Source organism: Bufo bufo, chromosome 2 (genome assembly GCF_905171765.1).
Source record: "Bufo bufo chromosome 2, aBufBuf1.1, whole genome shotgun sequence".
Classification (NCBI taxonomy): domain Eukaryota; kingdom Metazoa; phylum Chordata; class Amphibia; order Anura; family Bufonidae; genus Bufo; species Bufo bufo.
In genome coordinates this window covers 217,034,096-217,050,669 of record NC_053390.1, presented here as the reverse complement: position 1 = coordinate 217,050,669, position 16,574 = coordinate 217,034,096, and the positions used below count along the sequence as shown (strand labels likewise).

At 43.2% G+C, this 16,574-nt stretch overlaps 1 protein-coding gene across 2 annotated transcripts in view; it reads left to right on the top strand.

Annotated features, from left to right (window-relative positions):
- Window positions 1-12,855, top strand: part of CDK2AP1 (cyclin dependent kinase 2 associated protein 1) — a 31,232-nt gene extending 18,377 nt beyond the window's left edge. Inside the window, exons 2-4 of one of the 2 annotated variants that reach the window (XM_040416198.1) lie at window positions 4,679-4,776; window positions 8,371-8,497; window positions 12,409-12,855. In XM_040416198.1, the coding sequence (XP_040272132.1) occupies window positions 4,679-4,776; window positions 8,371-8,497; window positions 12,409-12,476 (293 nt within the window). In that variant the 3' untranslated portion in view covers window positions 12,477-12,855. Of the gene's footprint in view, window positions 1-4,675; window positions 4,777-8,370; window positions 8,498-12,408 lie in introns of both variants that reach the window. The other variant, XM_040416197.1, reaches the window with a different exon arrangement.
- The last annotated feature ends 3,719 nt before the right edge of the window (window positions 12,856-16,574 follow it).

The window sequence follows — 16,574 nt, the reverse complement described above, 5'->3', positions numbered from 1 at the left end:
TCCACTATAACTAGGATATATGGATAAATGTCTTGTCTTTAAACATAAATCTGTAAGGAAGCAAGTACTGCCTCGAACTGGTATAATTATAGAGAAAAATATAAGAATACACTTTAGGAACGTGTGGCCTTTCCATAAGCTCACACAAAATGATGGACATATCACAAAATGGCAGATGCCACACTATTTAACATAGCAATTAATGTTTGAATCATTTCGGGCCTATAATTATCCCGACAGATTGCGGACTCATTCAAGTGAATGGGTCTGCTTCTGCGATGCGGAGTGCACACGGCCGGTGCCCGTGTATTGCGGATCCACCGTATGCGGGCCGCAATACAGCCACGGGCACACAACGGTCGTGTGAACAAGCCTTTACACTGTGCCAAGACACAGCCTAATTGACTACCTGTCACTGTTACAGGGATAGGCAGCAATCCATTGGTATACAATGTATACCAGTGCATTATAAAAGTGATGTCTCCTAGTTAGAGTGAAAAATGAGATCACAGTGTTTGCCGCAACCATTGCTTGTTTTGTAGTCCGCATCCTGTGGATCAGCAAAACACGGATACCGGCCGTGTGCATTCTGCATTTTGTGGAACCACCGATCCTTGTCCGTGATGCAGACAAGAATAGGACATGTTCTATATTTTAGTGGATGGTACGGAATGGACGTGAATTAGGGCTCATGCACACGACTGTATGTATTTTGCAATCCCCAAAAAACGAATCCGCAAAAAACACGGATGACGTCCGTGTGCAATCCATATTCTGCGGAACAGAAAAGCTGACTCCTAATAGAACAGTACTATCCTTGTCCGTAATGCGGACAATAATAGGACATGTTTTATTCTTTTGCGGAACGGACACACGGAGTAACTTCAGTTTTTTTGCAGATCCATTGAAATTAATGGTTCTGTATATGGTCTACAAAAAAACAAACAGAACGGACACGGAAAGAAAATACGTGTGCATGAGGCCTTATTTAAACCTTCCTGTGAACAATGTAAAAAAAAAAAGCTAAATAACATGGAATAGTTCTTTTTTCCTATTCCCAGTTATGCGCACAGTGAACTTTGTAAGTGCAAAAAACTATTGCGGAACTGCGTTTTCCCCCCATTACCACCCCAAGGTGTAAAAAAAATTAGCCCCTTCGGAACATATATATATAAATATATATAAAAATTTTTATTTTTTACACCCAGCCATAACATTTTTTAATTTTTCCGTTCACATAGCCATGTGAGAATTTGTTTTTGGTGGGACAAGTTGTACTTTCTAATGGCACCATTTAATATTGCATACGATGTAGTAGGAAGCTAGAAAAAAAAATCCAAATGGCTTGAAATTGCAATAACCCAAAAGGAAAGATTCATCACAGTGTCACATAGGACAGGGGACCATTTGGAATTGCTGGTCTCCTCACCAAAGGAAAACAAAAACTTAAAGAGGACCTTTCATGGGTATAGACTTTATAAACTAAGTATCAGGGTATGTAGGGCATAGTGCAGCGGAGAGCGTCACAGCCAGGGAGAAGGCGAGTTTTTTTTTTCTCCCTGGCTGTGACACTCTCCGCTGTGATTGGACGCATAGCATTCAAGTCAATGGGTCCGCAAAAAATACGGAACGCACACAGAACACATCCGTATGTCATCCGTATTTTGCGTATCCATACGGTAGAAATGCTATGCCCATCCCATATTGCTCATGCGTTTGGTGATTAATAAGTTACTGTTTCCGTTCCGCAAAAAAACTGATAAAATACAGAAACCATACAGATATGTTTTGTGCAATAACGGAACGGAAGAGGACTTAAATCAGAGAAAAAAAATACATTAGATACGGAACAACGGATCCGTGAAAAAAGGACCACAAAACAACAACGGTCGTGTGCATGAGCCCTTACTATGAATGCAGCCAGTCTGGGTCAGGGGATCCGAGTTCAGCCCAGTAGATGGGTAGGAAAAAACAGGCCGTGCTTCCCACACTGAGTACAGTCGTGTGAATCAGGCCTAAGTGTGTAAGACTAGGTTCACACAGTACAGCTTTTTTCAATGGCATCGTTTTTTTAAAAGAAGACAGTAGGGAAAATAATGGCTAAACATGTCAGAAAATGATTACCTTTAGGGCATTTTGCAAGTGCACTGGGGCAGATTTACTGTGCCTATAGATGGTGTAAACTTAAGGAGTTTTGCCACTTCAGCAAAGAGCATTTATTATGCAGAGAACGTTTCCATGGTTACGACCACCCTGCAGTCCAGCTTGTACACTAGAGAGAAAAGCACCAGCTTTCGTGAACTCCCACGGTCCCGGCCACCAGAGAGGCTGGCATTTTTTCTGATGGATTGCAGGGTGGTTGTAACCATGGATACGAGCAGTGTATAATGTTATGGAAAAATGAATCCAGCCAGCAAAGGAAGCAATGTGGACAATCACAATACATTAGTAATTGCCTTGCATTAACTTTCTCTACATAATAAATGGATGTGGACAGCACACTTATTCGTGTGCGGTCCACATTTTTTGCGGCCCCATAGCAATGTATGGGTCCACTTATGATCCATAAAAAATGCAAACCAAAATTACGTTCATGTGCATGAGGCCTAAGTGTGTATACATATGTACATAGCTCTCAGTCACTGACAGTTGACCGGGGGCGGTCTTAAATGGTTGTCTCACTTCAGCAAGTGGCATTTATCATGTAGAGAAAGTTAATACAAGGCACTTACTAATATATTGTGATTGTCCATATTGCTTCCTTTGCTGGCTGGATTCATTTTTCATGGTTCCTTTCCATGGTTACAGCCACCCTGTAATCTATCAGTGGTGGCCGTGTACACTATAGGATAAAATGCCAGCCTCTCTGGTGGCCGGGACCGTGGGAGCTCACGTAAGATGGTGCTTTTCTCTATAGTGTACAAGCACAGCCACAGCTGCTGAACTGCAGGGTGGTCGTAACCATGGAAACTTTCTCTGAATAATAAATGCTGCAGCGATTCCTCCTCTCCATACAGCGGCGGTGATTTTCTGCATAGCAATTATTGGGAATGAATGATTCATCCTCAAAGCAAGCTTATTAATCAGGACCTCTGCCTTAGGCCTCATGCACACAAACGTTGTTTTGGTCCGCATCCGAGCCGCAGTTTTTGCGGCTCGGATGCGGACCCATTCACTTCAATGGGGCCGCAAAAGATGCGGACAGCACTCCGTGTGCTGTCGGCATCCGTTGCTCCGTTCTGTGGTCCGCAAAAAAAAATAACCTGTCCTATTCTTGTCCGTTTTGCGGACAAGAATAGGCAGTTATATCAATGGCTGTCCGTGCCGTTCCACAAATTGCGGACTGCAAAACACACAACTGTCGTGTGCATGAGGCCTTAGAGAATGTTTGCACATCGGATTTTGACTCCTGCCCTCCACTGAATGGAGCTAAACCGCAAGCAGACTCCCACTGTGATTTTCTGAGGTGTCTGCAAGGTAACCGCACCATGAATATATGTCTGTAAAACTGCACATGAAAAATTCTAGGCTGCATAATCTACAGAGTGGCCTCTCACTGAAAACAATTGAGGCGGTTTCAGCACAGATTCCGCACCAAATCTGCATTGAAACCCATGCCAAAAATCCATTATGTGAACATACCCTTGTTAGGTAATCAACAAAGACATTAATATCTTGGTTATCACAGTCTGGTTAACAGGTGGTAAAGGGGTATTTCCAACTTAGAAAGTTATGGCTCAATCATTTTGTAATCATAGGGGTTGTCTGGTTTCAGAAGGAATGCACCTGAAATAATGAACAGGTAGATCTCACTCTGCCGATCAGGTTCTTCCGGCCAGACGCTATTTACGCTATTGCGGCAGTGTTATCGCAATGATAACACTTGACTGCTGCAGTTACTCGCTGGCCTTAGCAGTGCACCCGACGTGGCCATTGATTGACTGCAGTGGTCATGTGTTGTCAACTGGGTTAGAAGAACTGGAGCGTAGACCTGTGATCTGTCAGGTCAGTACTTACCTGATCTTTATTTCAGGTGGATCCCAAGGGTTATCTTGTTTGTTCCTGAAACCAGACAACCACTTGAGGGATATTGTTTTTTGCCCATAACTTAAAAAAAAAAACATTTTTTGTTGATGCAGATGTGGGCAGCATTAATCTGCTGCCTATAAACAATGAATCTGTCTACAAGCAATCGCTAGCAGTAGCTCGTCTCCATACAGTGGGTCATTGCTGCTTGTAAATACAACTCTCACCTCTGGTCATAATCTGGCAATTATCAGGAATGATAATAAGGGGAATAAGAGCCTCAGAACAGAACCATGAAGCAATGAAAGAAGATGACCTGACAACTCTCGTCACTTACCTGGGGAAGAGATGGCACCAAGATGGGAAGCGGGGCAGCCAGTGGAGGCAGTGTGATGCTCTGGACAATGTTCTCCTGGGAAAGCTTTGGTCCTGACGTTTATGTGATTATTACTTTGATACATGCCACCTATCTAAACATTGTTGCAGGCCAGATGGGACCACCCCTTTAATGAGCAAATACAGTTCAACAGTTTTTTTATGTGCAGAGATTTACAAGCTATAAAAGTTTTCTATCCATTAAGCCACCTGAATCATTCATATTGTTATGTGTATGCTCCGATTCACTCCCTGTGCTTTGTATATTTTTCAGCAGCTGTAAGTGCACATTCTCCTTCTACTAGCATGGGATCATCTGCACAATACAGACAGCTGGTGAACGATTATGGACCTCCATCTTTGGGATATACCCAGGTAAAATGCAACCTAGACTAAGAAAAATTATTCAAAGTGGACAACCCTATGTCACATGATTTTTTCCAATAACATATGTTAGACATTATTACACAGTGACGCCGTATTTTAGATTAGGAAAAAAAAAGATAAATATTTTTCATCAGTTCGGACCCCCATATCAGATCTTTAGATCAGACCCCCATGAAACCTCTATGTCATACCCCCATCAGACCTCAAATCACACTTTCATGCCAGACCTCTATCAGAGATAAAATAAAGAACTTCACTTACCTCTCCTGCTCCACCGCTCCTCTCCAGGTCCCGCAATCCTCCAGTCGCACTCCCTTGTCTTCTCTGGCCCACGATGCACTGTGACCTGACTGCATGCAGCGTTGGGTCATAGTGCGCTCACTATGTCCAGATGCTGTACGTGGTCAGGACCTGTAGTGCAGCGCGGCCCCACAGAAGAAGACAAGGGAGGGTGAGAACTGGCAGCGCCTCAGCTGCTTCCTGCACCTAATGTATACTAGTGAGCACTTCCATAATTGAAGCAGTCACTAGTATTTGCTTTATAACACACCCAGCCATTTTCCCCCCACTTTTGAGGGAAAAAAGTGTGTCTTAGGCTACTTTCACACTAGCGGCACGGACCTCCGGCAGACTTTTCGTCGGGTGAACAGCCTGTCGGATCCGTCCTGCCGCTAGTGAACGTGTGCCCCCGGACTGCCGCTCTGTCCCCATTGACTATAAGGGGGGCGGGGCAGAGGCACGGCACGGCATGGCGAGAGGCTTCCGGAATAAATGTCGGCTATGTCGTATTTTATTTTCGCCGTGCGCTGCCATGCCTCTGCCGGAACTCCGCCCCCGCCCCCATTATAGTCAATGGGGACGGAGCGACAGTCCAGGGGCACACGTTCACTAGCGGCAGGACGGATCCGACAGGCTGTTCACCCGACGGAACAGCCTGCCAGAGGTTCGTGCCGCTAGTGTGAAAGTAGCCTTATAAAGCGAAAAATACAGTAATAGTCTCAAAAAACATTCACTCTGAAGTACTCAGACTCTGACAAGTGGGTTCTTCATTGTGCACCAAGACCCCTTTCTAAGCAGTGTTGTTCCATATTTTTTTAATTAACCATTATCCTTAGTTGAAAATGTAGGTTCCTCACCCTGATTACCTCTATGGACATGTTTATGAGGGCTGCACACCTTCTTTTTGTTATTTGTCTTTTGCCTATATGCTATGTTACTGAGGCCCGCACACCTCCTTTTCACCATTTGGCATTTTGTCTATATACTATGTGATTCCAAATCATGGAACCTTTAACAAAAAGAGATTTTAAAACATTTACTCTAGAGCTCCAAGGGGCATATGTTAAAAAGGAAAAGTTCACCAGATCCAACTGTCCACCCTTCTCTTAAAGGGTTTCTATCACTTCATATGACATAATTAGCTGGCAGACACTAGCGATCTGCTAGTGTCTGCTCTGGCCAACCATCCTACTATAATCACTTGTGGGGCAGCGGTTTTGCTAAAAAACTAACTTTTATAAATATGCTAATGAGCCTCTAGGTGCTATGTGGGCGTCATTAGCACCTAGAGGCTCCGTCTACCTTCATACACAGCGGCCGCCCAGCACGTCCCTCCAGCCCGCCCATGTCCTCCTCCGTGTGACGCAGCGGCCGAATTCTCGCGCATGCGCCGTGCGCGGCTGTATTTAGCGCATTAGAGATGTCTGAGCTCGGAGCGGTCAGACATTCAATGCGCATGCGCCGAATACAGCCGCGCATGCGCATTGAATGTCTGACCGCTCAGCGCTCAGACATCTCTAATGCGCCGAATACAGCCGCGCACGGCGCATGCGCGAGAATTCGGCCGCTGCGTCACACGGAGGAGGACATGGGCGGGCTGGAGGGACGCGCTGGGCGGCCGCTGTGTATGAAGGTAGACGGAGCCTCTAGGTGCTAATGACGCCCACATAGCACCTAGAGGCTCATTAGCATATTTATAAAAGTTAGTTTTTTAGCAAAACCGCTGCCCCACAAGTGATTATAGTAGGATGGTTGGCCAGAGCAGACACTAGCAGATCGCTAGTGTCTGCCAGCTAATTATGTCATATGAAGTGATAGAAACCCTTTAATCTCTTAAATGGATTTTATGGAATAGTTGCTGCTCCAGATAAGTCCTCCACATTTTTTTGTCCTCTTGATTGGTACACCGCCAGTAGCACACAGACTCCTTCACTATCCACAGTGAGAAGCCATCCGAGCCAGTTACAAACAAGTCGTTTTATTCTCCACACTCACCAGAATGACATAAAAAAGCACTTCAATAAAATCACACATGCATCACTAATATGTTTGTCTGGATTGGCTGAGCCTGCATATTTATCTCAGTGGGAAGAGCGTAATAAGACATTTCAGACACTTGGTAGAATTTGTGTCCCAGGAAGTCCAACACAACCGACCCTCCCTTCATCCAGCATGAGATGTCAGCCCCTATACACATTCGACTGTTGGCTTATTGAATGGAAACTGGCAGGTATGGGCATCTTTAGCAGTGGCTGTGTGGAAACATTTCAAGGAAATCTGTTATCCCGATTTGGGACTATTATCTACAGTTATACCTGCATACTACTGTAGATATGGAGTCCAGATCACTATTTTTTATTTTCCCACTACCTCCCGTTCCCCGGGGTCAGCATTGAAAGCTGCACTGAAATACACAGTCTGGACTGCTGTGCTGTTCTAACATAATGGAGAGGACTCGTGCGCATGCACAGCAGTCCTGACAATGTATTTCAATGCACCTCTGAGCAGTGACAGCGGGGGAATGAGGGGCGTAGTAGGAAAATAAAAATAGTGATCTGGACTCCATAACCTCAGTACTACTCATGTATTACTGTAGATAATGGTCCAAGGTTTTGTGTGATTTTACAATGATGATAGGCTATAATGGCATCCGTTTAATGGATACATTATGAAAAGCCCATGACATATACTTAACGGATCCCATTACTGCCTATGGCTACTTTTACACTAGGCAGAGGAACAGCCTGCTGGAGTTGTCTGGTGCCAGCCTAGCCAGATACTGCGCGCAATGATATTTGTCCGACTGTGTCCCGGCAGAAATGCCGGATTCCCACAGGATCCCATTACAGTCTATGGGGTCCGACGGGCATGCAGCACTATCCGGCTATGCTGGATCCAGAGAACTCCGGCAAGCTGTTCCTCTACCCATACTAATCTATCTGTGATGCATGCCACCGCTAGGTATACATCATAGCCTATATAACATATACGTCTAGAGTTTTTCTCAGCTTATATGTTAAACAGAGGAAAATAACGCAATGTGCACAGGGCCTAATATTGTTAAAAACCAACAGCCACTATCCATGATGTGGATCCATTGGCATCAACCGCTTGCTGCACCCCTGTTACTAATAAATGACCCCAACATATCCAGGTCACTGAACAGCATGATAACTCATTTTCCCAAATGTCTATGTCCGTATTTCAGTATTGCTTCATATGGTTGATAGTAAAAATCTAATTCTGCATTTGTGTTAGCATTATTCAAACTTTGCTCTTCTTTCAATTCCTTTATTATCGCAGGGCACTTCTATTAATCAGGCACCTCAAAGCAAGTATGCTGAACTCCTTGCCATCATAGAGGAGCTAGGTAAAGAAATTAGACCAACGTACGCTGGCAGTAAAAGTGCCATGGAGAGATTAAAACGAGGTAAGAATGTGTTTGACTTATATTTAAGGCAAGATCTATTAAATATAGCAATTTTAGACTGTAACGCCAATGTCTTGCTCCTATACTACCGCTACTGGCAGTAGCAAACAAATGCGTGTATATGAATAACAATAAGCTGGGGCTGTGGTGCACAAAATGGCTGGGGCACTTGTTGAGAATCACTACCAGCTGGTGCTTTTCAGGGGGATTAATAACTCTTCATTACCAATTTACTTGCTCCCGCTTTGCCTCCCAACACTCTCAAGTTTGAGCCCATGGGCACCAGGTCTCTTTCAAGTGCCTTTCCAAAACAGCACTGGCTCCATTTCCCCAGACAACTCTTACCACTCCTCCTCAGGGAATCTCTGAACTCCAATGAGTGAGGTCCCTTTTCCCCTGAAGTTATCCTGGCCTTCAGACAAATATACTGCTCTCCCAGATGCAGGGGCTACTCTAGAAAGAACCGACTAAGGTCTTTGCAAGCATCACTGCTGAGCTCCCTAGAGACGTCAGAGACATAGGCCAACACATGGAGCACTAGAAGAAAATGCCCTTAAACTATTATAAGGCGGCATACGTTATGGTATCTGGAAATCTTGCAACAATGGGGATTCACCTTCAACCTAATATTCACCTACCAGGACACAGACCATGCTATCCTATCTCCAGAGAGAGCCTAACACTGCCCTTCATCAACCATCTTCACATCCAAAATATCATGCAGTGTCTCCATACCTATATCTTCTTCAGCCAAGTCACTCCTAGACAGCAATTTCTGATCTCGCAGTGATCTCTAGTAGCATCTCTCTTGAACGCTGTTTTCTATTTTGGTTATTTCTCCCATAACCCCTTCCACCGATTTCTTTTACTCTATTGTAGGGCAGCCAAACTTTCACTGCTCTGGAATATAGCCCTCAGTGCCATATCAAATGGCTCTGAAAATTGTGTCCTATTCAGGGCTTCAATTCCCCCAACTGGTTCTGGTGACCATTATTACCTACTAAGCCCCTGGAGAGATCCATTCTTAGTTGAAACATGAGGAAACCAACAGGGTGGCCACTGTGATTATGTGAGAAAGTTCCATGTGCGTTGTGAACTCACGTTTGGCCAAAATTTTGACATCTTTCTCACCATCCTTAGCACCTTACAGCATTTGTGAAGCTGGTCCACCACCATCTAACTGAAGCCTCACACAAGGTCAATCCTTCTAAAGATTATGCAATACTTCTCAGCGTACCATTTGCTCTATACTAGAATACACCATATACAGTCAGGTCCATAAATATTGGGACATTGACACAATTCTACCATTTTTGGCTCTATACACAACCACAATGGATATAAAATGAAACAAACAAGATGCGCTTTAACTGCAGACTGTCAGCTTTAATTTGAGGGTATTTACATCCAAATCAGGTGAATGGTGTAGGAATTACAACAGTTTGCATATGTGCCTCCCCCTTGTTAAGGGACCAAAAGTAATGGGACAGAATAATAATCATAAATCAAACTTTCACTTTTTAATACTTGGTTGCAAATCCTTTGCAGTCAATTACAGCCTGAAGTCTGGAACGCATAGACATCACCAGACGCTGGGTTTCATCCCTGGTTATGCTCTGCCAGACATCTACTGCAACTGTCTTCAGTTCCTGCTTGTTCTTGGGGGCATTTTCCCTTCAGTTTTGTCTTCAGCAAGTGAAATGCATGCTCAATCGGATTCAGGTCCGGTGATTGACTTGGCCATTGCATAACATTCCAATTCTTTCTCTTAAAAAACTCTTTGGTTGCTTTTGCAGTATCCTTTGGGTCATTGTCCATCTGCACTGTGAAGCGCCGTCCAATGAGCTCTGAAGCATTTGGCTGAATATGAGCAGATAATATTGCCAGAAACACTTCAGAATTCATCCTGCTGCTTTTGTCAGCAGTCACATCATCAATAAATACAAGAGAACCAGTTCCATTGGCAGCCATACATGCCCACGCCATGACACTACCACCACCATGCTTCACTGATGAGGTGGTATGCTTAGGATCATGAGCAGTTCCTTTCCTTCTCCATACTCTTCTCTTCCCATCACTCTGCTACAAGTTGATATTGGTCTCATCTGTCCATAGGATGTTGTTCCAGAACTGTGAAGGCTTTTTTAGATTTCGTTTGACAAACTCTAATCTGGCCTTCCTGTTTTTGAGGCTCACCAATGGTTTACATGTTGTGGTGAACCCTCTGTATTCACTCTGGTGAAGTCTTCTCTTGATTGTTGACTTTGACACACATACATCTACCTCCTGGAGAGTGTTCTTGATCTGGCCAACTGTTGTGAAGGGTGTTTTCTTCACCAGGGAAAGAATTCTTTGGTCATCCACCACAGTTGTTTTCTGTGGTCTTCCGGGTCTTTTGGTGTTGCTGAGCTCACCGGTGCGTTCCTTCTTTTTAAGAATGTTCCAAACAGTTGTTTTGGCCATGCCTAATGTTTTTGCTATCTCTCTGTTGGGTTTGTTTTGTTTTTTCAGGCTAATGATGGCTTGCTTCACTGATAGTGACAGCTCTTTGGATCTCATCTTGAGAGTTGACAGCAACAGATTCCAAATGCAAATAGCACACTTGAAATGAACTCTGAACCTTTTATCTGCTCATTGTAATTGGGATAATGAGGGAATAACACACACCTGGCCATGGAACAGCTGAGAAGTAGAGATGAGCGAACTTCTGTTTTAAGTTCGGCGTCTAAAGTTCGGCTTCCGGTTAGCGGAGGATCCCGATATGGATTCCGAATTCCGTTGTGGTCCGTGGTAGCGGAATCAATAATGACCATTATTGATTCCGCTACCACGGACCACAACGGAATTCGGAATCCATATCGGGATCCTCCGCTAACCGGAAGCCGAACTTTAGACGCCGAACTTAAAACAGAAGTTCGCTCATCTCTACTGAGAAGCCAATTGTCCCATTACTTTTGGTCCCTTAACAAGTGGGAGGCACATATGCAAACTGTTGTGATTCCTACACCGTTCACCTGATTTGGATGTAAATACACTCAAATTAAAACTGACAGTCTGCAGTTAAAGCACATCTAATTCGTTTCATTTCAAATCCATTGTGGTGGTGTATAGAGCCAAAAATGTTAGAATTGTGTCGATGTCCCAATATTTATGGACCTGACTGTAATTTCCTCATTCTCCCTACCATATCAGATCACAACGTATAAACTTCTGTCTACGCCTCAAACCACAACTTAAAGCAATAACCTCTCCTTGTTTTAGTCTACTCAACCAGTTTGGGGTGTGTCCTTGCACAGTCTACCACTGGCAGCACTGATTGGATAGTTGCAGACTGTGCATGCCCCTCCCCCAACTGGTAACACCCAGCTGGACCTTCACTGCAAACTGCAGGAAATTCATTCATACATTCTAGAAAAATTTATAGAAGAATGGTACAACACAGAGTTGTAAGAATAGATGCTCCAGAATTATTACACGGGGAATGCAAGTAGTTACTAAAACAGACATGACAGGTCTTCTTTGAGTCATACAAAAAAGGTAAAGTAGAGCTCCAAGTAAACTGTTAACACTTAAGAGTATTTTTCTATATATTGGGGCTCATTTAATAAAGACTGGTGTATTACACAGTAAAACCCCCTGCATGAGTAAAATACATCTAATGTATTAATAGGTGAATGTCAAAAATTATTTATCTGTGATGTTCGTGTGGCAGAATCTGAACCTACACCACTTATAACTGATGCCAGGTTCCTTGTGTAAATTATTGTAAATGTATCGTCCCATGGTGGCCCTTTAAAAAAAAAAACTGGCAAGAACAGCAGTGAAAGGCAAAAATTCACAAATTTGCATCTATTGTTACCAGAAAACTGGTGTACAGCCTTTGTAAATTATCCCCATTTCTTCTTCCTCAGGAATCATCCATGCAAGAGGTTTGGTACGAGAATGTTTAGCTGAGACAGAGCGAAACGCCAGGTCCTAGCCATGCAAATGCCTGCCTCTCTGAAGCATACAAAGCTAATTCCGGATTCTTTTTTTTTTTTAAACTTCAGGGCAGTCTTTCTGAATATTTAGCCAGTGGGGTTCACTAACTCTGGGGATCCCTGTAATGTACTGTAAAGCTGCTAAACACAAGATGCAATTTTTACTTAGCAGACAGAATTTCCATGTACAGTAAAGTATTTAAGGCTCTCTGGTTCTTTTTCTAAGAGTCCAAGGAAATTCATGATTCCTTGGAACATAAGCTACCATACAGGTGAAACTCAAAAAATTAGAATATCATGCAAAGTTCATTTATTTCAGTAATACAACTTAAAATGTGAAACGAATATATGAGATAGACTCATTACATGCAAAGCGAGATATTTCAAGCCTTTATTTGTTATAATTTTGATGATTATGGCTTACAGCTTATGAAACCCCAAAGTCACAATTTGAGGTACCCTTTGCTCAGGGGGTATGGATTAATTAGCTGACTAGAGTGTGACACTGAGCCTAGAATATTGAACCTTTTCACAAAATTACAATTTTAAGCTGCATTAATGCAATTCCTTTTAGTTTGCATTACTGAAATAAATGGACATTTGCAAAATATTCTAATTTTTCGAGTTTCACCTGTATATTTTAACGTTCTTGCTTATTAATATTCAGGTTCTAACAACTTTTATGCATAATTAGATGCTTTTTTAACTTGCGCTGGTCTTACAAGAACATCGCATGTTTTATTTGTAAATACGTTTTTATGTTTGCTGTATTGACCACCATTTTTGATCTTTAGACAAAGCAACAGTATTAAGATGGACTTCTGTGTTTTCATTTTTCAAATCTGGATTGAACAAGCAGTTTGTCTGGGGCCCAAGACGATCTGAAACGTCATAAAACACTTTCCCCAAATTCTATGGATATATTCTAAGGGTACTCTTGCTGAACATTTGGCTATTCTGGACTTGTCCATGCATTGACAAGGAGCATTTCGAGTTTGAACAGAGGCTAAGAGTGATACATGCAGTTGTATGCAATAGTTTCGCAAACATTTTTTTTTTCTTTTCATCTTTGTCAAAGTACATATTCTTTTCAGATAGACTTTGCAGGAAAGAAACAAATATATCTTAAAAATTTAAAGGGGTTTTCCACCACCCTAATTACTCATATGCCTGAGAAAGATTCTACAGGGTGGGCCATTTATATGGATACACCTTAATAAAATGGGAATGGTTGGTGATATTAACTTCCTGTTTGTGGCACATTAGTATATGTGAGGGGGGAAACTTTTCAAGATGGGTTGTGACCATGGTGGCCATTTTGAAGTCGGCCATTTTGAATCCAACTTTTGTTTTTTCAATAGGAAGAGGGTCATTTGACATATCAAACTTATTGGGAATTTCACAAGAAAAACAATGGTGTGCTTGGTTTTAACGTAACTTTATTCTTTCATGAGTTATTTACAAGTTTCTGACCACTTACAAAATGTGTTCAATGTGCTGCCTATTGTGTTGGATTGTCAATGCAACCCTTTTCTCCCACTCTTCACACACTGATAGCAATACCGCAGGAGAAATGCTAGCACAGGCTTCCAGTATCCGTAGTTTCAGGTGCTGCACATCTCGTATCATCTGAAGGCAATCATCTATGCTGTAAAGATATGAGCTGTGCAGCACCTGAAACTACGGATACTGGAAGCCTGTGCTAGCATTTCTCCTGCGGTGTTGCTATCAGTGTGTGAAGAGTGGGAGAAGAGGGCTGCATTGACAATCCAACACAATGGGCAGCACATTGAACACATTTTATAAGTGGTCAGAAACTTGTAAATAGCTCATGAAAGAATAAAGTTATGTTAAAACCAAGCACACCATTGTTTTTCTTGTGAAATTCCCAATAAGTTTGATGTGTCACATGACCCCTTTCCTATTGAAAAAACAAAAGTTGGATTCAAAATGGCTGACTTCAAAATGGCCGCCATGGTCACCACCCATCTTGAAAAGTTTCCCCCCTCACATATACTAATGTGCCACAAACAGGAAGTTAATATCACCAACCATTCCCATTTTATTGAGGTGTATCCATATAAATGGCCCACCCTGTACTATACTTAACGCCTCAAAGTTGAGTGGATGGCCCTGCAGGAACCCTGTCACGAAATACTTTTCTGAAAATCCTGTTCCTGCCAAGGTCACATGATTTAGTGGATTTCTGGTTTGGTTGATAGGTGGGGATATCGCTTTGGCAGCCAAGGGCAGGGGAGGCGCTGTGGATGGAGTCAGAAGTGTTCCTCTCCCTGGTACATGTGCAAATGAGGTGGATTCAGGAGTTTGCACATGTGCCCGGGACAGGAATAGTTTTGGCTCTGTCCACAGTGGAAGTGACGTCTCCATCCATTGACCAGATTGGAAACCTGGTAAAGGATGTGACGTTGGCAGAAGCAAGATTTTCAGAAGAGGAGACTGGGATCCCAAGCACCTGATCCACGTAACTTCAAGACAGTAAGTATATTAGAATTTTTCTTCCACAGGCAAGATATGAGTAAATGAAGTGGATTTGTGGGGCCTGCTGGGTCCTGGAAAACCCCTTTAAAGGATAACTGTCACATTTAGACCCTAATTTCAATTTTCATATATGTAGTTACTAATAACATGATATTCCAGAATCAGTTACTATTAGACTGACTTACCCCATATTTAATAAGATTCAGCCCTTAGCAACCAGTCTGCATAAAACTGCAATTTCACTATTCAGTTAAGATGGCCGCCACTGCCCTCACCCTGAGGCTAATCCCGTCTGCCCTCACTAGCCAGTAACAATAGCCCCCCCAAAAGTGTCAGTAACCAGAGCCCTCCCCCCTAAAGGGTTAATCTCCCGCAGCACAAAGGGGCCCTCTTACCACATGTTGCTTTCATTTATACACTGACCAGATGGCAGATCTCCCTTCCCTGGTCTGCGCTGCTCCAACTCTGCATTGTCCAGCTCTGCTGAGTGAGGGAGCGTCTGCCAAGCGCAGGGACAGGGAGAAGTGCACACAGCCCAGGCACTGTTATCAGCTGCTGGGGAGGACCTGGCTTTAATCATTTACTTACAGTCCCTGGCTGTCAGTAATGTGACCCTGCACACAGCCTGCACGCTGCGTGCTCTGTCTATCAACAGATAGACGGACCCTGCATAGCAACCATATTTTAAGCACAGGTAAAAATAGGCAGTACAGGGAACAAAAATGTGGAATTAAGGGGTAATTGAATACACAGTGAAAAGTTGAAATAGGGCCACCAAGGAGATATTAATCACCCCAATCCAATACTCCAAAAAAATATATACGACAGTTATCCTTTTAATGTTCCATTATTGCTTATTTTCTGAATATATCTTAAAGCAGTTTTCCAAGTGTTTAATAAGTATGTGATCGGAGGGGGTCCGACAAGAGGACCATCACCAATCAGTTTTGCTAAGCATTTTCCTTAGCTCTCATGCACTGCAATGGGAGTTACTGAAACGGCAGTGTGCCAGCCCGCATTGCTGCTTCCTGGCCACTTGCTGGTGTTGGGACTAAAGCTGGCCATACACATTATACGTTGGTCAGCCTAACATACAGAAAATAGCAGGCTCGGCCTGGCCTACACACTAATGTGTGTGGGGAGCTACTGATTCTTTCCTGACACCATTATAGGAACTCTCGTTAGCGATGATCTGCTGGTGTAAAGGTGCCACAGATTACCCTATGAACAAGCGTTTCGCAGACACCTAAATCATTTGCCGGCAGCAGATTGTGCCGACTAAACGGCACCCTGTTGCTGGCATGCAATGATTCTGTATGGGGACGAGTGATGGCATTAGTGATCGCTCCTCCCCATAATGTGGAGGAAATTGCTGCATGTAAATGCAGCAGTCACCTCCACTGATGAGCAGACTATTGCCGGGAAGGAAAGTGCCCCTCGCCAATAATCATCTGCTCAGCTGAGCAGTAAAGGGCCTTTAGTAACATAGACTTTTTAAAAACTCTCAGTTGAAAAATGTGGTGTATATCAGCTCAAAAAGCGAACCGTGTCCACTTTCCCACCCACTTCAAAAATTGGAAAATTTAGTGAGCAGAGTA